At 45.0% G+C, this 26,366-nt stretch overlaps 1 protein-coding gene and 1 pseudogene across 1 annotated transcript; one reads left to right on the top strand and one right to left on the bottom strand.

The window, feature by feature from the left end:
* Window positions 1–277: 277 nt before the first annotated feature.
* On the bottom strand, window positions 278–17,025 carry LOC120318244 (annotated as a pseudogene).
* Window positions 17,026–18,251: 1,226 nt separating this feature from the next.
* Window positions 18,252–24,179, top strand: LOC120318218 (zinc finger protein 850-like). Its single transcript, XM_039365636.1, has 2 exons — window positions 18,252–18,382; window positions 20,738–24,179. The coding sequence occupies exon 2, from the start codon at window positions 21,666–21,668 to the stop codon at window positions 23,634–23,636; it is 1,971 nt and encodes a 656-aa protein (XP_039221570.1). The 5' UTR covers window positions 18,252–18,382; window positions 20,738–21,665; the 3' UTR covers window positions 23,637–24,179.
* Window positions 24,180–26,366: the final 2,187 nt, after the last annotated feature.

Below are 26,366 nucleotides of genomic sequence, written 5' to 3'. Positions count from 1 at the left end.
TATGCTGCATTCATGGGTTTGATAGGGATGAGAGGTGGGTAAGTGTAGAGAGGAAGTAGGGCAGTGAGAGGAGAGGGGGAGGGGAAGAGAGTAGGATGGGAGGTGAGAAAGAGGAGGGAAGTAGGGAATGTTTTAAGAGAGGGTGGACGCGGCCTGGGGGGAGTGCGCAGGTCGTAATAATGTTTATTTTATCTTAAAATTGTATTGTATACTGTTTTTTTATGTTTATATGGAAAAAATAAAAAACTTTCATTGAGAAAAAAAGCTTTAGATTACCTTTTTATTATTAAATCTATTTATTAATAAAGTTATTTGCCACACATCACGCAGTATGAGACAACTCTTGAGCCTTGCCCTAATGTTCACAGCAACACTAATACTACCCACCTTATAAAAAGTTAGATTTTTAAAAAAAAAATGCATTTTTAAAAATGAAACATTTCCTGCTGTACATTTCTTTTCTCACATTGCCCCCACCAAGGGGGATGCAACAAATATGCCAGCGTCTTAGTGCTGCTCTCACCCAGCAGCCACCAAAGGGTAACAAGCAGGCACTTTCAAGAAAAGGAGATCGTAGCAGAAGTTGCTAATAAACCTGGAGATCCTGTGATCAAAACCACGATCACTTTTCTCCTCAATATTCCTATGGCTCTTCTGTGTCAGGTTCATCAGCAAGGCAGAATAGTCTTTACGTGTGAAATTTTACAGTTTTTTTTTCCCCTGGGCCTTGAGCCTACTCCCCACACGCCCGTCACCCATCATACGCTTAACTTGTTGAAGACCTCCTGGAGGCAGCTGTCATTTTCCGTGCAGGAAGCAAATGCCTGAGGAATCCAGTTTGGGGAAGCCTGGAGGATGCTGTGTGGGAGGAACAGGCCTGGGAGGACCCAAGGGTCGTGGTACAAAACAGGCCTTTGGAGGGCAAGCTTGGGCCTGCGCTAGACCTCCAAGAGTTTTCCACATCAGTGAGATAGCGAGTGTTCTGCTTCACAATTTGCACATTCATTTAATGGCTGCATCAGGAACAGCAGGGGTAGGGGTAGTTAAGCAAAGCAACTGGTAGACCCTATTACACTTGTATCTCAAGAACTATTTGTATGTTGGCCAGGGAAATCTGGGGCTCAAAATCTGGAGGTCACAAAGGTAGAAGGCTAAAATGTGGAAATTCCACAATCAATGTACAAAAAACACCACCCAAAGGCTTCTTTGCTAGTAATTTCACAATTTCTGCAAAAGAAAATATTCAGAAACATCGGCTGATAACCAGAAACAGGTAATTATCTTTTAACAACCTAACATTTTCCGTTTTCTTCTCTCCAGCAGCACCTGAGATGTGTTGACTAAAAAAAAGCAGGGCAGAATTCTGTCCATCCATCCCCCCATGGGAGATCAGAAATGAAATTCAAACCTTCTCTAAACACATCAACTTTTGCCTCATGTGCATTTCATTGTGTACAATAAGAGATCATTTACTTCTGAAAGACTACAGACTAGGGATTTGAAATGTTTCTTCCTTGTGTGTAAAAAGTACATGATTTATAAGGTTGGACCTAATACTGAAATCTTTCCCACAATCTGGATACTTTTATGGTTTCTCTCCTGTGTGTGTCCTCTGGTGTTTCACAAGCACAGACGCGTAACTGAAACTTTTCCCACACTCTGGACACTCATACGGTTTCTCTCTTGTGTGAGTCCTCTGGTGTATTACCAAGTGTGAATTCTGACTGAAACTTTTCCCACATTCAGGACATTCAAAGGGTTTCTCTCCTGTATGAGACCTCTGGTGTATCACCAGGTGGGAATTCTGACTGAAACGTTTCCCACATTCAGGACATTCAAAGGGTTTCTCTCCGGTGTGAGTCCTCCGGTGTATTATCAGGCTGGAATTCAGGCTGAAACGTTTCCCACAATCAGTACATTCAAAGGGTTTCTCTCCTGTGTGAGTCCTCTGGTGTATCACAAGGTTAGAATGGTAACTGAAACTTTTTGCACAATCAGGACATTTAAAGGGTTTCTCTCCTGTATGAGTCCTCTGGTGGTTCACCAGGTTGGAATTCTGACTGAAACTTTTCCCACACTGTGGACACTCATAAGGTTTCTCTCCTGTGTGAGTCCTCTGGTGTTTCACCAAGTGGGAATTTGCAATGAAACTTTTCCCACAAATTGGACACTCATACGGTTTCTCTCCTGTGTGAGTCCTCTGGTGGTTCACCAGGTCAGAATTCTTCCTGAAACTTTTGCCACAATCTGGACATTCAAAAGGTTTCTCTCCTGTGTGAGTCCTCTGGTGTATCACCAATTGGGAATTCTGACTAAAATGTTTCCCACAATCAGGACAGTCAAAGGGCTTCTCTCCTGTGTGAGTCCTCTGATGTATCACAAGGTTGGAATTCTGACTGAAACTTTTCCCACATTCTGGACACTCATACGGTTTTTCTCCTGTGTGAGTCCTCTGGTGTATCACCAAGTTACAATGGTAACTGAAACTTTTTCCACAATGTGGACACTCGTACGGTTTCTCTCCTGTGTGAGTTCTCTGATGATTCACCAAGTTAAAATGGTAATTGAACCTTTTACCACAATCAGAGCACTCGTACGGTTTCTCTCCTTTGTGAGTTCTCTGATGGTTCACCAGGTCATAATTCTGACTGAAACTTTCCCCAGAGTCAGGACATTCAAACGGTTTTTCTCTTGTGTGAGTCCTCTGGTGTTTTACCAGGTTAGAATTATGACTGAAACTTTTCCCACAATCAGGACACTCATGTGATTTCTCTCCTGTGTGAGTCCTTTGGTGTATCCCCAGACTGGAATTATGACTGAAATGTTTTCCACAATCAGGACATTCAAAGGGTTTCTCTCCTGTGTGAGTCCTCTGGTGTATCACGAGGTGGGAATTCTGATTGAAACTCTTCCCACAATCAGGACATTCAAAGGGTTTCTCTCCTGTGTGAGTCCTCTGGTGTATCACCAGGTAGGTACTATGAATGAAACTTTTCCCACAATCAGGACATTCAAAGAGTTTCTCTCCTGTGTGAGTCCTCTGGTGTATCACCAGACTGGAATTGACACTGAAACTTTTCCCACAATCAGGACATTCAAATGGTTTCTCTCCTGTATGCGTCCTCTGGTGTATCACCAGGTTGGAATTCTGACTGAAACATTTCCCACAATCATGACACTGAAAGGGTTTCTCTCCTGTGTGAATCCTCTGGTGTGTTGCCAGACTGGAATTGTTACTGAAACTTTTCCCACAATCAGGACATCTGAAAGATTTCTCTCCTTTGTGAGTCCTCTGGTGTATCACCAGGTGGGAATTTGCAATGAAACTTTTCCCACAAACTGGACAGTCACACGGTTTCTCCCTGGTGTGAGTCCTCTGATGTATCACCAAGTTGCCATGCTTGCTAAAGCATTTACCACATTGGGAGCACTCGTAGGGCATCTGTCCTGTGGGGGTCCTCCTATAAACCACAAGGGAGCTATTCTGACCAAAGTTTTTGTTACATTCGTAGCCTTTGTATGGATTTTTTCCAGTGCAGATCCTCTTGTGCATAATCAGCTGTGATTTGCAAACAGTGCTTTTCCCACAATAAGCACATATATGGAGCTTTTCCACCTCTGATATTCTTGAGGAGGTTAAAAATACGTGTGATCCCTTGTTTAGTGGTGCTTTAATTGCAGCTACTGTTTTCTTCCTTCCAGTGCAAGGCCTACAGTACTGTCTGCCCTTGGACGCCTCTGGATGCTTCTCCAGGTACCTCTCCAGATGTCAGCTTGGAGGAAGATGAACCAGTTCCAGGCACGTCTGGACAGGAGTTGGTCAATGGCTCCAAGCAGCCATTTGAGGAGTATTTGGCTGAAGCACAGCTGCAGCAGGACCGTCCTGAGGTTTCAGGTGGGGAAAGCATGCACTGTAGCCAGTCAGTGAGCAGGAAGAGGAAGTACCTTCTGCACCTGATTCAGGAACACATAGGGCAGAGAAAAGGCAGGAACAGAAAAGGTCAGCTAGATTACTCACGAGGAGAAAGCCTCACCCTTCTTCACGGGCTGAACCGGAAACTGGTTATTTAGTACAGCACAGATGGAAGCAGTCCTGGGAACAACCTGTTCATTTCCTAGCTGTGTTTTCTGGTTGTTGTGATTCTTGCCTTGCTTTGGATTGACAGTGCCTTGACTTGGATCTTGTCTTGTGAACTCTAGACTTTTCTTGCCTCGTGAACCCTCTTGTACTGTGGATTTAATTTTGCCTGGTGGATTTATTTTGATTGGGAAACCTTCAAGTGACTTTTGGACTCATGAGCCATTGCTCTATGGATTAGCATTGGGCTGCTTGTGGCTGGACTTAATTGAGACAGTTCTGAGTTTTTGGTGAAGGGAGTTACAGAGGAATATTAACAAACCCACTAAACCACAGTTACGTGTGTCTGTGTGTGGGGGAAAGCACACTGTCTTATGTGACAATCCAACTGATCTTTTCCTCAACACTGACTTCCAGAATGGAAAAATAATCTCCCTTGACTTTTCCTGTAATGTATCCTTGAGTTCAGCAGACTCTATTTTTTTCCAGCTTGAAATCTCTTCTTGATTTTCTCTTTTCTTTCACCTGCTGGGATGGGAGAAGAATTGTGTAATCTTCTGAAGGAAATTGAAACTATTTTGATTTCTGGCTTGATTTGCTTTCCTTTTCAAAAATTATTCTCAGTTGTCCAGAGTGTTCTTATTGCCATCCTCTTTGTCTATAAGATTCAAAGAAAAGTGAAATTTTGTTTATATAATGCTTGCAGAAGATGTGGAAAAAAGAAAGCATACATTACATTTAAAAAGCAAGCATGCTACAATGCTGGAGTAACCTCTTACATTAATTATGATTCACTGACCATTACAGAGATAATAATAATAATAATAATAATAATAATAATAATAATAATAATAATAATAATAATAATAATAGTAAAGTTGGAAGGGATCTTGGAGGTCATCTAATCCAACCCCCTGTTCAGGCAGGAAACCCTATACCATTTTGGACAAATGGCTGTCCAGTCTCTTCTTAAAAACTTCCAGTGTTGGAGCATTCACCGCTTCTGGAGGCAGGTTGTCCCACTGATTAACTGTTCTAACTGTCAGGAAGTTTCTCCTTAGTTCTAGGCTGCTTCTCTCCTTGATTAGTTTCCATCTGTTGCTTCTTGTCCTGCCTTCAGGTGCCTTGGAGAATAGCTTGGCTCCCTCTTCTTTGGGGCAGCCCCTGAGATATTGGAAGACTGCTATCATGTCCCCCCTCATCCTTCTCTTCATTAAACTAGAACACGCAATTCTTTATATATTTTAGCCTCCAGTCCCCTAATCATCTTTGTTACTCTTCTCTGTACTCTAAACTTTCTAGAGTCTCAACATCTTTTTTAACATGGCGGTGACCAAAACTGGATGCAGTATTCCAAGTGTGGCCATACCAAGACATTGTAAAGTGGTATTAACACTTCACATGATCTTGATTCTATCCCTCTGTTATCCCAAGGTCAAATATCCCTTCAATCATGAAATTCCTATATTGACTTTAATCAATCACAAATTCTTAGTACTACAAAGGGTTATCATCAAATACATGTGGAAGTGTTAGGGATAGATTAAACAATTGTACATATATGCATACAGAGAGAAATACAAATATAAATGTACATATGTGGAAAATCCATGTGTTTTCAGCCTGAAAAAAGTCCCAAAATGGTTATAGTCAAACCTTCTGAACTAGGTTTAGAGATGGGGGGGGGGCTTTAACTACTGAAATGATGACTAAAGCCTCTATAACAGTGGTTCTCAACCTTTTTAATGCCGCGACCCCCAACCGGTCGTAGGTCGAGGACTACCCAACCGGTCGTAGGTTGAGGACTTTCCCTGCCTGGGAGTGCCGCGCATGTGTGGTGCCGCCCCCTGCACCGGCCGAGGTGTAACTGACAAGCGGCAGAGACCACCACCCAGCCCAAGGGAGGTAAGGGTCCCTCCGGGCCCCACGCGTGCCAGCAACCCTCCCTGCGCCCGCTGGCCTCCCACCTCCCATCCCTCTTTTATTTACATTTTTAGTAGTTGCTCAGCAAGGAGGGGTGGAAACTTCCAGACAGCTCGCCTTCGCTGCAGACAACTTGCAGCACCATTTGCAGAATGGGACTTTTGGCGGGCTCAGCACAGCCTGGACAATTCCTATTGGCTTTTGAAAGCCAATAGAATTAGACTCTATTCAAGAGAGTCTATTCTATTGGCTTTTAAAAGCCAATAGAATAAAAGGGAGTAGCACAGCTAAAGAAAAGGGGAAAAAAATGGCGGACTGCATTGTTTGGTGACCCCCGTGAAATGGTTGTTCGACCCCATATGGGGTCCCGACCCACAGGTTGAGAACCGCAGCTCTACAAGATTTGAAACACCAGTTTTGCCCATGGAAGTCCTCAGCTCCAAGTATGGGCAGAAAATATTGTCCACAACTGATCTGCGGACATCCCCATTCAAGTAGTCCTAACTTACTGACCAGAACTGGATCGATATCTTGTTACTAAGGACCCTGATCATTAAGCATGATGTCACATGACAGTGCCAACTTACATCTGTTCCTCTGCAGTTGTTAAACAAATCACTCGGTGGTTAAAGACAATTTTTCATTATTGTGATTTGCAATTTCCTGCCAGTATACCCATTGATTTTGCTTATCAGAAGCTGGCTGGGGAGATCAAAAATGGGGGATCATGAGTATGGGATGAAGTGACCAACATAAATGTATACCAGTTGACAGAACCCAAATGGGTGTAACTCCCTTTCCCTGCATCTTTATAACCGAAGGCTCAGTGAACGAGTGGTAAATGAGGACTACCTATTACAACTGGACATCCTGAAAGGTCCTCCATAAATACTTTTTAAGAAGTGCTATATTAAGCACACTTGAACCTGATTAATACATGGATGGAGCTCCAATAAGAAATACCCTGCTTGTTGGCTACACATGAAAGTAAAAAAAACAAAACTCCCAGGTGAGATCGGTGGCAGATCAGTCTGATATTGTTGTCAAGAAAACAGCAGGTCCATAAGAGGACAATAAGAGTTGAAAGGGACCTCGGAGGTCTTCTAGTCCAATCCCCTGCTAAGGTGGGAAACCTATATCATTCTGGACAAATGGCTGTCCAATCTCTTCTTAAAAACCTCCAGTGATGAAACACCCATAATGTCTGGAGACAAAATGTTTCATTAATTGTTCTCATTGACAGGAACTTTCTCCTCAATTCTAGGTTGGTTCTCTTTTTGACAAGTCTCCATCTGTTACTTCTTGTTCTGCTCTCTGACACTTTGGCACACAGGTCAATCCCCTCTTCTATGTGACAGCCCCTCCAATGTTGAAAGAGTGCCATCATCTAAACAGAAGTTCTCCATGCAGCATTTTAGTCCAACAACTGAAGCCTCTCTGCAGCCCAAACAATAAACTGGCTCTTCTGCACATCAGTCTCTGTTCCCCAAAAGGCCTTGCAGGCAGTTATTAGAGCTCCCAGGCCTGTCCCTTGACTGGAAATTCTGTTATCTTTCTGAATATTATCACACAACCCCGTTGATCTCTTTGTAAAGCTATTTATAAAAAACAGTGGAAAGCTTCTTTTTCAGGGTAGATTATTCGGACCTTAAAAGAACAAAAATTTAAATTGAAAACCTCCACAGACAGGGCTGTTCACTGACACGGGCAGAGAGAAACAGGGATGCAGCAGTCACCAGAGAGGGAATCTGGGCATGTAAGAGAGGCAGATTCAGGAGCTCCATCCCAAAGGAAGCCCACCTGGACAGGGCTGCCCATCGGCCAAGCCCACCTGGACGCCTCTCGGGTCTCCCTCACCCGCCTTCCAGACGCCCCTGGCCTCCTCCTAGCAGGGTTCCCGCCCTCGCTTCCAGCCACGCTCCCTCTGAGCCCAGAGCTCCCCCCGTCCTCTTCCTCCCCTCCAGGCACTGGGAGGCTGATCTTCCCCAGCAGCCACAGGGGAACGTGGGAACGGCGGGGCCCAACCTTCCGGAAAACACCAGCAGGCCCCACGCTGGGAGCCGGGCTGCACCAAGAGGTTGGGCTGCGGGGTAGGAGGGGGGCTCGAGGGAAGGATTTGAAGGGGATCGGAGAGCCGTTCGCGGAAGCAGCAACCGAGGAGGAGGAGAAGCGGTGCGTAGCGGTTCCCACGAAGCAGAAAAGCTCGCAAGGAAAGGCGGAGACTCGGAAGGGGAGGGGGCGCAACTGGGGGAAACCCACCTCGCTCTCCCTCCCTCCCCCGAGGAATCCCTCCTCCCTTTCCCCCCTGGGGATTCCCCCCCTCCTCCTCCCCCTCCTGGTCTCCTCCCTCTTGCAGCGTCCTTGCCCACCTGGCGACACTTCCCCACTCCTCCCCCCGAGGGATCTCCGCAAGCTCTGGCGTGAGACGTCGGGAGATCAGGAAGCGGAAGCGGACCGGAAACTGGCTCCCAGACCCCTGTTTCCTGCCTTCCCTCTAGCCGCAAAAGAAAAGTTCTCTGCTTTTAACCCCTTCGTGGAAGTCACCGCGGGGGGCGGGCGCGACTGAGATGCCACCGGGTAATGCCGAAGTCCTCCAGCCTGGCCAGCAGTAGACCGTCACCCCACGAGAAGGCCAAAAGATGAAAAACAGGAATCCAGATTAAAAAAGATAGTTGCATGTGCTAATTTGCACGTCTGACTGCAAATTAGGAATTTATCGCTATTAAAGAGAGGCGAGAAAGTCCTGTAGATGTGTTTGGACTACAATACCCACCATCCTTTGCCCCGGCATTAGACGCTGCGATTTGCTGAATAGAATATCTGACCTTATACAGCAGGGGTCTTCAAACTTGGCCCTTTTATGACTTGCGGACTTCAACTCCCAGAATTCCTCAGCCAGCATGCCTGGAATTGTGGGAGTTGAAGTCCATACTCGTAGAAGGGCCAGGTTTGAAGACCCCTGTTATACAGTATGTCAAGAGGACTCTGGTAGCATCTTTTCTGATTAACAAATTGCATTAAAATGCATAACTCTTAATCTATAAAAATGATGTTCAATGTCATCCAATTTTGGCTCCCAAAGACTCAACCCGGCTCTCCTGCGAAAGGTATGGAGAATCCCTTGTTCTGAGTAGAGGATTCGTTTCCTGCCTTCCTTCCCCTGCTTTAAGCTTTTTCATCTCTAAAATGAAGCTGCATCCAAAAAACCAACTTGATTCCTCCTTTCTGCCAATAGAATTAGATGTTCCCCAAGGATAAAATGAAATTAATCACAGGAGCCATCGGACGCCACAACGAAGCTCTACATCACAATGCCTGCCTTATTGAGGGAAATGCATGCAACTTCCTTTCCTAACTGCTATCAACAGTTGCAGTCATTTTCAGAGATTTCAAATGGAGAGGGATCCTGACAATCATGGGGAGGAGGTCCAAGGGACAGTGTCTCCTTGTTTGATTGGCAGCAACACAGTTGTTTAGTGCTGAAGTATGTTTCAAGCAGCTGTTAATGTATTTTCATCTCTGTACCTGTTGGCACCTCTATTTGGTCACCAATTGACTCTGCAGTGAAACTCCCTACTGTGTGTAGCTTGTAATGGCACAAAGACAAGCTTTGGGAGAAGCACCCGACCCTCAGGATTTCTGTCAGCAGTTTGCTCAGAAACTGTACTGTTGCAAAATATGACCTTAAAGGAAAAACAAGAACAAGAGGAAAAAAACAGAATAGTTCCTTTACAAATGTAGTAGGGACGGCCTGCTGCATGGCGTGAAGGAGAAAATGAAAGGGAGACAGGGAGACCAGCGGGAGAAGGAAGCAAAGCAAGCAGAGGCCTGAGGAGAGAGGGAGGGAAGGGTTTATCAGCCTGCCCTGCCCCCACCTGCTGGGTGGAGCTGCATGTGAGGAGGGAGAGGCCTGAGGAAGAGGGAGAGAGAAGGGGAGGAAAAAATGGGAAGTTGATCCAGAGAGAGAGCGAAGCTGAGTAAGCAAGCCAGGCTTCCCGCCCTCCCACCCTAGGGGAGTTGAAATGGAGAAGAAAGGGAGAAGAGCAGCTCCACAGAAGGACAGGGGAGGTGAACTGACCTGTAGGAGGGACCAGAACAGGCTGAAGGCCAGGAGGAAGCAGAGCGAGAGACTCTGAGAAATTGGACTAGTGATTGAGGGTGGGAAGTCGAAAGGAACAAAGGGATCTGGACTCTTGCAGCCCTTTTGAGGGAAACACTTTACAAAGAAATCCAAAAAGACCCCTTAAAGAAGCAATCTTGAATAGAATAGAGCTGGAAGGGACTTTGGAGGTCTTCTAGTCCATCCCCCTGCTCAAGCAGGAGAACCTATAACATTTCAGATAAGTCACTGTCTAGTCTCTTCTTAAAAACCTCCAGTGGTGGAGCACCCACGATTTCTGAAGGCAAGCTGTTCCTCTTGATAGAAATGAACGAAAGGTCTTCAAAATTTAATACTGAAAAAAACATTTAAAATAGAATCTGCTGTACAATGGAAACGTACTGAAATAGACAAACAAGCTTACCAAAGAAATTACAACGGGGAACGAGGAGGGATGTGGCGGCCCTGACAGGCTTGTATAAAGAAGGAATAGTTCAGATTGGAACTTTGGAGAGAACCAAGCTTTGCTAGCTTCTCTCCTCGCTTATTGCAATAAATGAAATAAAAGGCCTTGGCTGGTTATTGGTCAGGTGAGCTTCCCTCTGGTCATGAAGGAAAGTAGCCAGGAGCACATAACACTCTGTTTAATTGTCCGCATTGAAGAAGTTTCTCTTCTTCCAGGTTGCTTCTCCCTTTGATTAGTTTCCAACCATTGTTTCTTGTCTTGCCCTCTGGTGCTTTGGAGAATAATTTGACTCCGTCTTCTTTGTGGCAGCCCCTAAAATATTGTGGGGGGAAAACACAGGGGGACCATAGGGAGAATACGTGTGGGGACTGTGGGGCGGAAGGAAAGCCTGGTGGGGCCCTGTAAGGGACGAAAAACCCTGGGGGGAACCAAGGGTTGGGAAGCAGAGCACAGGATGTGTTAGGGGTGGGGGAGGCCTAGGGATGCCTGGTGGGGGGGGGGAGAGGCAAGTCTAGGCCTGCGCTAGGCCTCCAACACCTTCCCTGAACAGTGGGGTTGCTAGTGTTCCACTTAGCGAGTTGCACATCTGTTTAATGGCTGCATCATGGAGGGTGGGGGTAATTAACCAAACCAGTCTCACTTCATGGCTGTTGCACTCTGCAACCGTTAACTAGCAGGTCCCATTATGGTTGTAACTTGAGGACTACTGGTATGCTGGCTGGGAAAATGTGGCAATGAAAATCTGGAGCACAACAAAGATGGCTGAAACTTCGTATGTTGGATTTCCATAACCAATATACAAAAAAACACCACACAAAACCCTGTTTGAGGAATTCCACAAGTTCTAGAAAAGGAAACATCCAGAAACGTCTGCTGATAATCAGAAACAGGTCACTAGCCTTTATCAAGCTAACAATTTCCATTTTTTTTCTCCACACCTACAAGTCTAATCCTAAGATGTGTTGACTAAAAAGAATTTGGACACATACTCCTTCAATGTTCCTTCTATAAAGTTATTCAGAAAAACCATATCCTCTCCTTAATTGATAGGTATTCTGGTCGTTCAGAAAGTATTTATCTCCAGTGGCTGCTTAAGGACAAGCAGTCAGTGATCACAGTGCAGACGGCTAGATTCTGCACAGCAGCACTGGGGATTTGCCAGAAACATATTTTAAACCTTAATAATCTTTTACAATCAATTTTATTACGTGTTTTCATCCAGCATTAGACTATAGTCAATGTATTTTTATTGTCAGGTCAGTATGATTCAGTTTTTCTGAAACTAGCTAGTTTTCTTTATACTATCTGTAAAACTCGGCAGACCTTAGTCACCCATTGATTACATCATTAATGGTAATATATTGCTATGTTTTCTTGTGTTGGTTCTGTTTGTTTTATTTGAATGTTTAATTTATGTATTGGCTTTCAGCTGTAACAATAAATTGATTTGAAATTGACTAAAAAGGATCAGGCCAGAATTCACCTACACTCCCACTGGGAAATCAGACATGAAATTCAAGATTTCTCTAAATTCATCAATGTTTGCTTCATGCATACTTCCTTGTGTGCAATAAGAGATGATTTACGCCTGAAGAATCATTCAGATTGGACATTTCAAATGTTTCTCCCGTGTATGTAAAAATACATGATTTATAAGGCTAGACTGAATACTGAAATCTTTTCCAAAATCTAGATACCTTTACAGTTTCTCTCTGGTGTCCTCTGGTGTTTCACAAGCAAAGAAGCGTAACTGAAATGTTTCCTACACTCTGGACACTCATACGTTGCTTCACCAGGCTGGAATTGAGACTGAAATATTTCCCACAATGAGGACATTCAAGGGTTTCTCTCCTGTGAGTCCTCTGGTGTTTCACCAGGTGTGAATTTGTAATGAAACTTTTCATTCAATCAGAACATTCCTAAGATTTATCTCCCATGCGACTCCTCTAATGTATCAATAGGTGGGAATTTGCAATGAAACCTTCCCCATAAAATGGACACTCATACGGATTCTCTCCTGTGTGAATCCTCTGGTGGTTTACCAGGTCAGAGTTGTTCCTGAAACTTTTCCCACATTCAGCACATTCAAAGGGTTTCTCGCCTGTGTGAGTTCTCTGGTGTTTCACCAGGTTGGAATTTGCAATGAAACTTTTCCCACAAAGTGGACACTTATACGGTCTCTCTCCTGTGTGAGTCCTCTGGTGTATCACCAGGTGGGAATTCTGAGTGAACCTTTTCCCACATTCAGGACATTCAAAGGGTTTCTCGCCTGTGTGAGTTCTCTGGTGTGCCACCAGGTTAGAACTTACAATAAAACTTTTCTCACAAAGTGAACACTTATACGGTCTCTCTCCTGTGTGAGACCTTTGATGTATCACAAGGTTAGAACGGGAACTGAAACTTTTCCCACAATCAGAACATTCAAAGGGTTTCTCGCCTGTATGAGTTCTCTGGTGACTCACCAGCTTGGAATTCTGACTGAAACATTTCCCACAATTAAGACATTCAAAGGGTTTTTCTCCTGTGTGAGTCCTCTGGTGTGTCACCAGGTTGTAATTTGCAATGAAACTTTTCCCACAAAGTGGACACTTATACGGTTTCTCTCCTGTATGAGACCTTTGATGTATCACCAGGTTGAAATATATACTGAAATGCTTCCCACAATAAGGACATTCAAAGGGTTTTTCTCCTGTGTGAGTCCTTTGGTGTATCACAAGGTTAGAACGGTAACTGAAACTTTTCCCACAATCAGAACATTCAAAGGGTTTCTCTCCTGTGTGAGTTCTCTGGTGGTTTACTAGGTCGGAATTTCTAATAAAACTTTTCCCACAAACTGGACACTCATATGGTTTCTCTCCTGTATGAGTCCTCTGGTGTATCACGAGGTGGGAATTTGCAATGAAACGTTTCCCACAAAGTGGACACTCATACGGTTTCTCTCCTGTGTGAATCCTCTGGTGGTTTACCAGGTTAGAACTTTTCTTGAAACCTTTCCCACAATCAGGACATTCAAAGGGTTTCTCTCCTGTGTGAGTCCTCTGGTGTATCAGCAGGTGGGAATTCTGAGTGAATCCTTTCCCACATTCAGGACATTCAAAGGGTTTCTCTCCTGTGTGAATCCTCTGGTGTCTCACCAGGTGGGAATTTGCAATGAAACTTTTCCCACATTCAGGACATTCAAAGGGTTTTTCTCCTGTGTGAGTCCTTTGGTGTATCACAAGGTTAGAACGGGAACTGATACTTTTCCCACAATCAGAACATTCAAAGGGTTTCTCTCCGGTGTGAATCATCTGATGTTTCACCAGATAGTAATTTACAGCAAAACCTTTCCCACAAACTGGACACTCATATGGTTTCTCTCCTGTGTGAGTCCTCTGGTGTTTCACCAGGCTGGAATTCAGACTGAAATGTTTTCCACACTCATGACATTCAAAGGGTTTCTCTCCTGTGTGAGTCCTCTGGTGTATCACAAGGTGGGAATTTGCAATGAAACTTTTCCCATACTCAGGACATTCAAAGCGTTTCTCTCCTGTATAAGTCCCCTGGTGTGTCACCAGATTGGAATTGTGGCTGTAACATTTCCCACAATCAGGGCATTCAAGTGGTTTTTCTCCGGTGTGAGTCATCTGGTATTTCACCAGGTAGTAATTTACAGCAAAACCTTTCTCACAAAACTGGACACTCACATGGTTTCTCTCCTGTGTGAGTCAAAAACATGTGTGGTCCCTTGTTTAGTGGTGCTTTGATTTCACCTACTGTTTTCTTCCTTCCATTGGGAGTTCTGCATTACTGTCTGCCCTATTTGGGTATCCAATTGACCTTTTCTTCCCCACTGACTTCCAGATATTTTCCTCTTTTTCTAAACAGAAAAATGATCCCCTTCACCTTGTCACGTAACCTATCCTTGTGTTCCGCACACTTTACTATTTCCAGCTTGAAATCTCTTCTTGATTTTCTCTTGCCTTTCGCCTGCTGGGATGGAAGAATTGTGTAATTTTCTGAAGGAAATGGAAAATATTTTGATTTCTGGCTTGATTTGCTTTCCTTTTTAAAAGTTATTCTCACTTCTCCAGAGTGCTCTTATTGCCATCCTCTTTGTCTATAAGATTCAAAGAAAAATATAACTTTGTTTATACAATGCTTGCAGATGTGAAAAAAAAAGGAAAAAGTATACATTACATTTAAAAAGCAAAATGCCACAATGCTAACCTCTTACATTAATTATGATTCATCGGACATTGCAGAGATCCAAGTTCAAATATCCGTTCAATCATGAAATTCTCTTGACTTGCATCAGCCATAAACTGTAAGCGCTGCTATGGGTTATCATAAAATATATCTGGAAGTCTGGGGTATAGATTATACAATTGCAGATATATGGAAAGAGTAATATAAATACACATACCTATAATTATATCTATGTGGAAAATTCATGTTTTCAGCCTGAAAAAGAAAAAAAGATTACTATCAAACCTTCTGAGCTAATTTTTAGAGGTGTGGGGGCTTTAACTGATGAAATGATACCTAAAGCCTCTGCAAGATTTGCACATGGAAGTCAAATAAGGGCAAATAAGGGCAAAAACTACTCTAAACAATCTCTCTGCTAACATCCCAATTGAAGTAGTCCTCACTTAATGACTGCAATTGGAACTGGCATCTGTGTCATTAAGCAGCCTGATCATTAAGCATGATGTTAGCATAATAGTGCCAACTTACATCTGTTCTTCTGGACTTGCTAAGCAAATAACCATGGGTCGTTAAAGGCAATTTCACATGACTGTGGCTTTTAATTTCCTGCTGGTATACCCATGGATTTTGCTTGTAAGAAGCTAGCTGAGAAGGTCACAGATGGGGATCATGAATGTGGGATACTGCAGCCACCATAAACACGCAACAATTAGCAACATCCGAATTAGTGCAACTCCCTTTTCCTGCATTTTCATAATCATAGGCCCAATGAAGATGTGGTAAATGAGGACAACTTATACAACTGAACATCCTGAAAGGTCTTCCATAGCTATTCTTTCAGAAGTGCTGGCTTAAGCACAGTTGAACCTCATTAATACAAGTATGGGGCGCCAATAGGAAATACCGTGCTTGTTAGCTATAAATAGAAGTAAAAAAATAAAAATCCCAGAAAAAAATAGTGGCAGTTTCAGTCTGATATTGTTGCCAAGAAAACAACAGGTCCACAAGAGAATAATGAGAGTTGAAAGAGACCTCAGAGGTCTTCTAGTCCAATCCCCTGCTTAGGTAGGAAAGCTATATTATTCTTGACAAATGGCTGTCCAATCTCTTCTTAAAAACCTCCAGTGATGAAACACCCACAACATCTGGAGGCAAGCTGTTTCATTGATTGTTCTCACCGACTGGGAACTTTCTCCTAATTCTAGTCTCCATCTGTTACTTCTTGTTCTGCTCTACGACACTTTGGCGCACAGGTAAATCCTCTCTTCTATGTGACATCCCTTCCAATTTTGAAAGAGTGCCATCATCTAAACACAAACTCTCCAGGTGGCATTTTAGTCCAACAACTTAAGCCTCTGCAGCCCAATCAATAAACTGGCTCTTCTGCAGACCAGTCTCTGTTGCCCAAAATGCCCTGCAGGCAGTTATTGGAGCTCCCGGGACTGTCTCTTGACCGGAAATTCTGTTATCTTTCTAAATATAATCACACAACCCCCTTGATCTCTTTGGAAAGCTGTTTGTAAAAAACTGTGAAGAGTTTCTTTTTTCAAATTCATAAAGAACTAAAATTAATATTGAAAGCCTCCGCGGACAGGACTGTTCACTGACATGGGCAGAGAGAAACAGGGATGCAGCAGTCACCAGAGAGGGAATCTGGGCATGTAAGAGAGGCAGATTCAGGAGCTCCATCTCAAAGGAAGCCCATCTGGACAGGGCTGCCCATCGTCCCACCTGGACGCCTCTCCTTCCAGACGCCCCTGGCCTCATCCTAGCAGGGTTCCCGCCCTCGCCTCCAGCCACGCTCTCTCTGAGCCCAGAGCTCCCCCGTCCTCTTCCCCTTCCTCCCCTCCAGGCACTGGGAGGCCACGGGGGAGCGTGGGAACGGCGGTGCCCAACCTTCCGGGAAACGCCAGGAGCCCCCACGCTGGGAGCCGGGCTGCGCCAAGAGGAGGGGCTGCGGGGCAGGAGGGGGGCTGTTCCTCTGCAGGCCTTAAGCGAGTCGCTCTGGGTCGTTGAAGGCAATTTCACGTAACTGCGACTTGCAACCTCTTGCCAGCCTCTCCAGGGATTTTGCTTAGGAGAAGCTGGCTGGGAAAGCCACAAACGGGGATCGCGAGGGTGGGATGCTGCGACCGTCACGGATGTACAGCGGTGGGCAACGTCCGAACCGAGCAGCCCGACTTGCTCCCGGCTTCTCCCCCGACCCGCCCTCGACTCACCTTCCAGCTGCTGCTTCGACCCTGGGAAGAGCACAAAAGCCCCCACCCCCACACACCACGCCTCCTTCCTCCCCTGAGTAATCCGGAAGAGGAAGTGACTCTGTTCTTCTCTTCGCCTCCCTTCCTTTCTAACTAGTCTGCGAGAGGTTTTCGCTGATATATATGCTCTGCGGTCTTGTTCGCCTCCCGGCGACCGTCCTTTGCAACTGAGCCAAGATGAAGGGAGAGAAGGGGGGGGGTAGCCAAACCTGGAACACTGGGCCCTTTAGAGCAAAATACAGTTCAGTGGTGAAAAAAATGAGGTTTTTACACTTAGGCATGAAAAACCAAACGCGCATCTATAGAAGAGGTTGTATCCTTCTCAACAGCAGTAACTGTGAGAGGGATCTAGGATGCCCAGTGGACAATCGCTTAAGTATGAGCTAGCAACTCCACGCAGGAGCAGAAGAAAAAGTGAGTGTAGTCCTGCTCTGCATCACCAGAAGGATAGTATCAAGATCACATGAAGTGTTACTAATGAATTACTGCTGCACTTAAAATACTGCATCCAGGTTTGGTCATGATACAAAAAGAGATGTTGACAAAGAGTGCAGAAAAGAGCAACAAAGATATTAGGCAGACTGGATGCTAAAATATCGGATGAGCGGTTGGAGGAACTGGATATGTCTAATTTGACACAGAGAAGGACTAAGGGTGACCTGATAGCAGTTTTTTGGTACTTGGGCTGACACATTAAGAGGGGGCCAACCTATTCCCCCATGTGCTTGAGAGCAGTAAAAGAACAAACTGAAGGGAGATTTATCAAAAAGAGATCCAACAGACAACTCAGGGGAAAGTTCCTGTCCATGAAACCAATTAATCAGTGGAACAGCTTCCGTCTAAAAGTTGCGAGTGCTCCATCCGTGGAGGTTTTTGAGAGGAGACTGGACAGCCATTTGTCCAGAATGGTGTAAGTAAGGTCTTTGCTTGGAGAGTTACAACTCTTAGTCTGTATTTCTATTTGAACTTCACACACTTCTAGGGCTCAGCCTGGAGCTAATCTTTGTAAACTAAGTAGCATCGTCACTTTTCGCTGTTTCACTTGGCTCAGTTGCAAAGGACGGTCGCTGGGAGGCGGAAACCACCGGAGAGCAGATAAATCAGCGAAAACCTCTCTAGACGCCAAAGGCCGAGACGGGACAAGCGAGACTTCCGGCCTCCTATCGCAAGATGACGGTCAGATAGGCAGCATCTGCCTCTATGGTGGAAGGAAGAGGAGCTGCAACCATCGAGTACTGCATTGCTAGAAAGGATGGGAGGCGAAGAGAAGATCAGAGCAACTTCCTCTTCCGGATCGCTCAGGGGAGGAAGGAGGAGTGCGGGGGGGGGCGCTTTTGTGCTCTTCCCAGGGTCGAAGCAGCAGCTGGAAGGTGAGTCGAGGGCGGGTCGGGGGAGAAGCCGGGAGCAAGTCGGGCTGCTCGGTTCGGACGTTGCCCACCGCTGTACATCCGTGACGGTCGCAGCATCCCAGCCTCGCGATCCCCGTTTGTGGCTTTCCCAGCCAGCTTCTCCTAAGCAAAATCCCTGGAGAGGCTGGCAAGAGGTTGCAAGTCGCAGTCACGTGAAATTGCCTTCAACGACCCAGAGCGACTCGCTTAAGGCCTGCAGAGGAACAGCCCCCCTCCTGCCCCGCAGCCCCTCCTCTTGGCGCAGCCCGGCTCCCAGCGTGGGGGCTCCCGGCGTTTCCCGGAAGGTTGGGCACCGCCGTTCCCACGTTCCCCCGTGGCCTCCCATTGCCTGGAGGGGAGGAAGGGGAAGAGGACGGGGGAGCTCAGAGGGAGCGTGGCTGGAGGCGTGGGCGGGAACCCTGCTAGGAGGAGGCCAGGGGCGTCTGGAAGGCGGGTGAGGGAGACCCGAGAGGCGTCCAGGTGGGTTTGGCCGATGGGCAGCCCTGTCCAGGTGGACTCCTTTGGGATGGAGCTCCTGAATCTGCCTCTCTTACATGCCCAGATTCCCTCTCTGGTGACTGCTGCATCCCTGTTTCTCTCTGCCCGTGTCAGTGAACAGCCCTGTCTGTGGAGGTTTTCAATTTTAGTTCTTTTAAGGTCTGAATAATCTACCCTGAAAAAGAAGCTTTCCACTGTTTTTTACAAATAACTTTCCAAAAAGATCAAGGGGTTCTGTGATAATATTCAGAAAGATAACAGAATTTTTGGTCAAGGGACAGGCCCGGGAACTCTAATAACTGCCTGCAGGGCATTTGGGGGAACAGAGACTGGTTTGCAGAAGAGCCAGTTTATTGATTGGGCTGCAGAGAGGCTTCAGTTGTTGGACTAAAATGCTTCATGGAGAGCTTGTGTTTAGATCCTGGGGAGGGCCCAGATTTTCCCCCCCCCCAGGCTGTCCCAGAAATGGCAAGTGACCAGCCCCTTCTGCCCCAGCCCTGGCCCACCGCAACCCAGCTGGGTGCCTGGGAGCATGGGAGTTCTCAGGGGCTGCAGCAGCAGCTCATTTACTTTAGCCCACCCCTCCCCTCCCAGCTTAACCCCATCAGGCCTGGTCAGGAGTGGAGGAGTAGGAGGAAGCCAAGGTGTTACAAAAAAGGAAACCTTCCCCTATTCTTCCACCCCTTCTCTTTTTTTTAACTTCTTCCCACTCCATTCAGGTACAGCTGAGGAAAAGGACTAGGAGGAGAAAACAGGAAGGGTGTGTGTGTGTTTCTGTGTGTGTGTGTAAGAGAGACAGACAGAGAGAGAGCCAGGAGGGGAGGAGGAAACCAAGGTTTTACAAAAAAAGGAGAGCTTCCACCTTTCTCCCCCCTCCTCTTTTTTATTAACCTGTGTGTTTATGTGTTGTTTGTGTGTGTGTGTGTGTGAGAGAGAGAGAGAGAGCCAGCAGGGAGTTGCAGGGTAAGCAAACTTACAAAAATGGGATCTCTCTCTGTCTCTCATACATTTGTTTCTTCTGCCTAATTTACTAAATCAACATCTAATTTGAAATTAAAAGTTTCTGAGAAATCCAGGGTGGTTTCCATGAAAACTCTCAAAGACAGCTATTGTAAAGCATCACTAGCGCCGCTTAAAACAATATTAAAAGTATGTATTTTAAGAAAGAAAAATAGTAGTAGTAATTTACTTAGTGCTGTTTGACCATAAAATGTGTTGTTGTTTTACATATGGCTGGCTGAACAGTGTGTTTGGAGTTGGGTGAGGGTTGCACTATTCATATTTTCCTTGGGAGAAAGTTTTATAATGGGGGTGCTGTCTCTGAGAAGGCTCTGCTTGTGGCCACTGTTCTATAAACCAAACCATTGGGACCATCTGGTCTAAATGGATGGTAAACTCCCATGTGCAAATCTTGCAGAGGCTTTAGGCATCATTTCATCAGTTAAAGCCCCCACATCTCTAGAAACTAGCTCAGACGATTTGACAGTAATCTTTTTTTTCTTTTTCAGGCTGAAAACATGAATTTTCTACATAGATATAGGCATGTGTATTTATATTACTCTTTCCATATATCTGCAATTGTATAATCTATATCCCAGACTTCCAGATATATTTTATGATAGCCCATAGCTGCACTTACAGTTTATGGTTGATGCAAGTCAAGGGAATTTCATGATTTAAGGGATATTTGAATTTGAATTTCTGGAATGTCCGATGAATCATAATGTAAGAGGTTAGCATTGTTTGCTTTTTAAATGTAATGTATGCTTTTTCCTTTTTTTTCACATCTGCAAGCATTGTATAAACAATTAAAGTTATATTTTTCTTTGAATCTTACAGACAAAGAGGATGGCAATAAGAGCACTCTGGAGAAGTGAGAATAACTTATGAAAGGGAAAGCAAATCAAGCCAGAAATCAAAATATTTTCCATTTCCTTCAGAAAATTACAAAATTCTCCCATCCCAGCAGGCGAAAGGCAAGAGAAAATCAAGAAGAGATTTCAAGCTGGAAATAGTAGAGTATGCAGAACAGAAGAACACGGTACATGACAAGATGAAAGGGATCATTTTTCCATTCAGAAAAAGAGGGAAATATCTGGAAGTCAATAAGAAAGAAAAGGTCAACTGGATACTCAAATAGGGCAGACAGTAATGCAGACCTCCCAATGGGAGGAAGAAAACAGGTGAAATCAAAGCACCACTAAACAAGGGACCACACACATTTTTGACTTCTTCCAGCATATCAGTGGTGGAGAACGTCCACAGATGTCACTATTGTGGTATAAAGCACAGATTGCAAAAGCATAGGTGATTACATACAAGAGAATCCAAACTGGAAAAAAGGCATACAAATGCTACCAATGTAACAAAATCTTTGGTCAAAATATCTCCCTTGTGATTCTTAACAGGACCCATGCAGGACAGATGCCCTATAAGTGCTCCCAATGTGGTAAATGCTTTACCAAGCAAAGTAATTCACACAGGAGGGAAACCATAGCAGTGTCCAGTGTGTGAGAAAAGTTTCACTGTAAATTACTACCTGGTGAAACACTTTGAATGTTCGGATTGTGGGAAAGCTTTCACTCGGAAATGCAGCCTGGTGATACACCAGAGAACTCACACAGGAAAGAAACCCTTTGAATGTCCTGATTGTGGGAAATCTTTCAGACACAATTCCAACCTGGTGAGACATCAGAGGACTCACACAGGAGAGAAATCCTTTTAATGTCCGGATTGTGGGAAATATTACAGCCGCAGTTCCAGTCTGATGATACATCAGAGGATGCACAAAGGATTGAAGCCGTTTGAATGTCCTGATTGTGGGAAATCTTTCATAAACAATTCCAGCTTGGTGATACATCAGAAGACTCACACAAGAGAGAAACCACAGGAGTGTCCAGTTTGTGGGAAACGTTTCAGTCGCAGTTTCAGCCTGGTGAGACATCAGAGGACTCACACAGGGGAGAAACCCTTTGAATGTCCTGATTGTGGGAAATCTTTCACTGCGAATTTAAACCTTATGATACATCAGAGGACTCACACAGGGGAGAAACCCTTTGAATGTTCGGATTGTGGGAAAAGTTTCATTGCAAATTCCCACCTGGTGAACCACCAGTGGACTCACAAAGGATTGAAACCCTTTGAATGTTTGGATTGTGGGAAATCTTTCATAAATAATTTCAGCCTGGTAGTGCATCAGAGGACTCACACAGGAGAGAAACCATATGAGTGTCCAATTTGTAGGAAAGGTTTCAGTCAAAATTCCAGCCTGGTGATTCACCAGAGGACTCATACAGGAGAGAAACCCTATGAGTGTCCAGTTTGTGGGAAAAGATTCAGTCAAAATTCCAGCCTGGTGATACACCAGAGGACTCACACAGGAGAGAAACCGTTTGAATGTCCTGATTGTGGGAAAAGTTTCAGTGAGAATTCCAGCCTTGTGAAACACCAGAGGACTCACACAGGGGAGAAACCCTTTGAATGTTCGGATTGTGGGAAAAGTTTCATTTCAAATTCCCACCTGGTGAACCACCAGTGGACTCACAAAGGATTGAAACCCTTTGAATGTTTGCATTGTGGGAAATCTTTCATAAACAATTCCAACCTGGTGGTGCATCAGAGGACTCACACAGGAGAGAAACCATATCAGTGTCCAATTTGTGGGAAAGGTTTCAGTCAAAATTCCAGCCTGGTGGTGCATCAGAGGACTCACACAGGAGAGAAACCATATGAGTGTCTAGTTTGTGGGAAAAGATTCAGTCAAAATTCCCCCATGGTGATACACCAGAGGACTCACACAGGAGAGAAACCGTTTGAATGTCCTGATTGTGGGAAACGTTTCTTTCGTTATTCCTCTCTGGTGAATCACCAAAGTATTCACACAGGGGAGAAACCCTTTGAATGTTCTGAGTGTGGGAAACGTTTCAGTCAGAATTCCAACCTGGTGAAACATCAGAGGACTCACACAGGAGAGAAACCCTTTGAATGTTTGTATTGTGGGAAATCTTTCATACACAATTCCAGCCTAGTGATGCATCAGAGGACTCACACAGGAGAGAAACCCTTTGAATGTCCTGAATGTGGGAAAAGTTTCAGTCAGAATTCCACCCTAGTGACGCATCAGAGGACTCACACAGGAGAGAAATCCTTTGAATGTCCTGAATGTGGGAAATCTTTCATACACAATTCCAGCCTAGTGACGCATCAGAAGACTCACACAGGAGAGAAACCCTTTGAATGTCCTGAATGTGGGAAATCTTTCGTACACAATTACAGCCTAGCGAGGCATCAGAAGACTCACATAGGAGAGAAACCCTTTGAATGTCCTGAATGTGGGAAATCTTTCATACACAGTTCCAGCCTAGTGAGACATCAGAAGACTCACACAGGAGAGAAACCCTTTGAATGTTCTAAATGTGGGAAAGGTTTCAGTCTAAATTCCAACCTGGTGACACATCAGAGGACTCACACAGGAAAGAAACCCTTTGAATGTCCTGAATGTGGGAAAGGTTTCAGTCTAAATTCCAACCTGGTGAGACATCAGAGGACTCACAAAGGAGAGAAACCTTTTGAATTTCCTGATTGTGGGAAAGGTTTCAGTCAGAATTCCCACCTGGTGACACATCAGAGGACTCACACAGGAGAGAAACCGCATGGGTGTCCAGAGTGTGGGGAAAGTTTTAGTTATGCTTTTTTGCTTGTAAAACACCAGAGGACGCATACAGGAGAGAAACCGTAAAAGTGTCCAGATTTTGGAAAAGATTTCAGTATTAGGTCTAACCTTATACATCATGTATCACACAGGGGAGAAACATTTGAAATGTTCAATCTGTAAATGATTCTTCAGGTGTAAATCATCTCTTATTGCACACAAGGAGGTGCACATGAAGCAAACGATGAGTTTAGAGAAATCTTGAATTTCATTTCTGATTTTCCATTGAGAGTATAGGTGAGAAATTGACTACTTCAATTCTGGCTTGATTCTTTTTAATCAACAGATCTCAGGATTAGACCTGAAGGTGGAAAGAAAAATATGGAAAAAATTAGTTTGATATAGACTAACTACCTATTTCTGATTATCAGCTGTAGTTTCTGGATGTTTCTGTTTGCAGAAGTTGTGAAATTCCCCAACTAGTGTACAGTTAGTCCTTGGGATACAATTGTAATGGCACCTACCAATTATGGTTGGTACCATGCTTTGCTTAACTATAACTGTAGGTGTAGAGAAAAAATATGGAAATTGTTAACTTCATAAAGGCTAATGACTTGTTTCTGATTATCAGCAGAGGTTTCTGGCTGTTTTCTTTTATAGAACTTGTGGAATTCCTCAAAAGGGTTGCAGGTGTTTCCATCGCTGGAGGTTTTTAAGAAAAGAGTGGACAGCCACCTACCTAAAATGGTACATTCTGATTGCATCAGCAGCGGATTGGACGAGAAGACCTCTAATGTGCTTTCCAGCTCTATTCTGATTGATTGATTGAATTTAGTGCAGAGCAGAAATAAATACTAATTGAATTTCAATATCAAAGTAGACACATTAAAACTGACACAAGGAAACTAGCAGAATAACAGCTTCCCCCCCCCCAAAAAAACTACTTTTACAATAATAATCATACAAAAAACGTACTAACACTATGTGGTTAACAAAACTGAGCGAAATAAAAGGCAACCCCAAAGGCAGAGGAGCTGCTCCACAGGGCCAGGCCAGAAGCCACCAGACCCCAATCAGAGGATCGCTCCATTTCCTGAACAAAAAAGTCTAAAGCTCAGATTGAAAGATGAAAAAGATCTGTTATCTGGAGAGTAAGGGGGAGCCGATTGCAAAGAGGTTGGACTGGATCTTGAAAGCTGCAGCCTTGAATTTTCTGTTGGGAGCAGCAGGAAGAGGTCAAATGGGTGGATTCTGTGGGGAGGAAGAAGATCTAGCTGGGTGTGCTGATAAAGGCACCAGGGTAGAGACTGGGAAATGCTCAGTTCCAGTCCCGCCTTACTTGCTAAGCCATCTCTGCAACTTTGGCCAATCCTACCAGGCCTAGGCCTAAGCAGGAATCCACTTGACTGACTTGAAGGTATCAGAAACAAATATCCAGTGTAAGGCTCAGGGGCGCTGGATGGAAAGCCGCGAGTTCTAATTCAGTGTTAGCTTAGGCATGAAGACTCCTTCCAGGAGCTATGGAATATTGAGAGGGGAAAAGTATGTCTCGGGAGGTAGGCAGGCAGGCTGTCTGGTGGACATTTACTCTGTAAATTACACTATGCCACACAGGAAGTGCTTTGTATGTCATCATGAGTTCTTGAATGAAAAGGGAATCAATGAAATATACATTGGGGTTCTTTTATTCCAGATTCCTCCATGCAACAGAGCTCAGAGCCAATAGCTGAAATGGCCACTATCACCATCCATACCTTATAAGACCTGCATGAAAAATGGCAGTGCAAGGTGTCCTTCTAAAAAGTTTAACCTGGTGATCAGTCGACCTTGCAGTTTGGCAGAATATTCTAGTCTTCCCTTTTGTTTTCTTTTTAAGATGCAAATAATCGGCCCCTCTTTCTTAGATCCCGTTTTTTAGGCCCTGCTGCATATTTTTCCCTCTCTGTGACCTAATGGAGGCTTCCTGTGGAAGGAAATTTACAGACGCACATGGCATTCAGCATTCAGCAGATGTAAAATTTCCTCCTTCAGGAATGAAGCTTCATGGTGGGTGCTGTTGGATGCAGCCCTGGCCGGCAGGAGTGAAGATGGCTCTTCTGTAGCATCTCAACTGATGGTGCTGCCCTGTCCTAAATCCTTGGGAGCCACAGGAATATCAGTCATAAAGTTTTGGGGTGTAGAACCGTTTTGATCTCCACTGAGAGTCACCCCTAAGAAAGCGCAGGAATCTTTACATCGGCTTTCTGCTAACTTGCCCATCCAAAGTTTTGTCCTAGGCGCTTGCCTGGGAATAATCTAAGTCAGACATGTCAAACACAAGGCCCGGGGGCCAGATGCGGCCTGCGAAGTGGTTTCATGTGGTCCACAAAGCCATCTTGGAAACAGTGAGGGAATGGCCCCCACTGCCTTGGCCCTGGCCCAGGTCAGCTGGGAGCCAATGTACAATTTTGTGCTGCAGCTGGGCACCCCCTTAGGATAGTGGGGCTGGGCTTGGTGCCGCAGGCGCTCAAGGGCTAGGCTGGGCATTTGACCTCTGCTGCCCAGGGTTGCTGGCAGCCCGCACCACCTTCTTCCCTCCCACATGGCCTGAGAGGAACAGTGAGGCTCCTCCAGTGGACCATGCCTTGGCACTTGCCCTGGTCCCACCCCCTTCTGCCAGAGACCCTCAGATCGGCCCCACACCTGCCCAGGCCCCCACAGGCACCCTTGATGCAAACGATGTAGAGCTGGCCATGCCCACCCAATAGGCCACACCCACTCTGTCCACGTCCACCCAGTAGCTCACACACCCTCAGGGCAACCACAATGCTGATGCCG

The sequence above is a fragment of the Crotalus tigris genome, unplaced genomic scaffold, assembly GCF_016545835.1.
Source record: "Crotalus tigris isolate CLP2741 ecotype Arizona unplaced genomic scaffold, ASM1654583v1 scf7180000020145.1122116, whole genome shotgun sequence".
NCBI classification, from domain to species: Eukaryota; Metazoa; Chordata; class Lepidosauria; order Squamata; family Viperidae; genus Crotalus; species Crotalus tigris.
The sequence above is the reverse complement of the archived record's forward strand: the minus strand, read 5'-3'. Positions and strand labels throughout refer to the sequence as shown.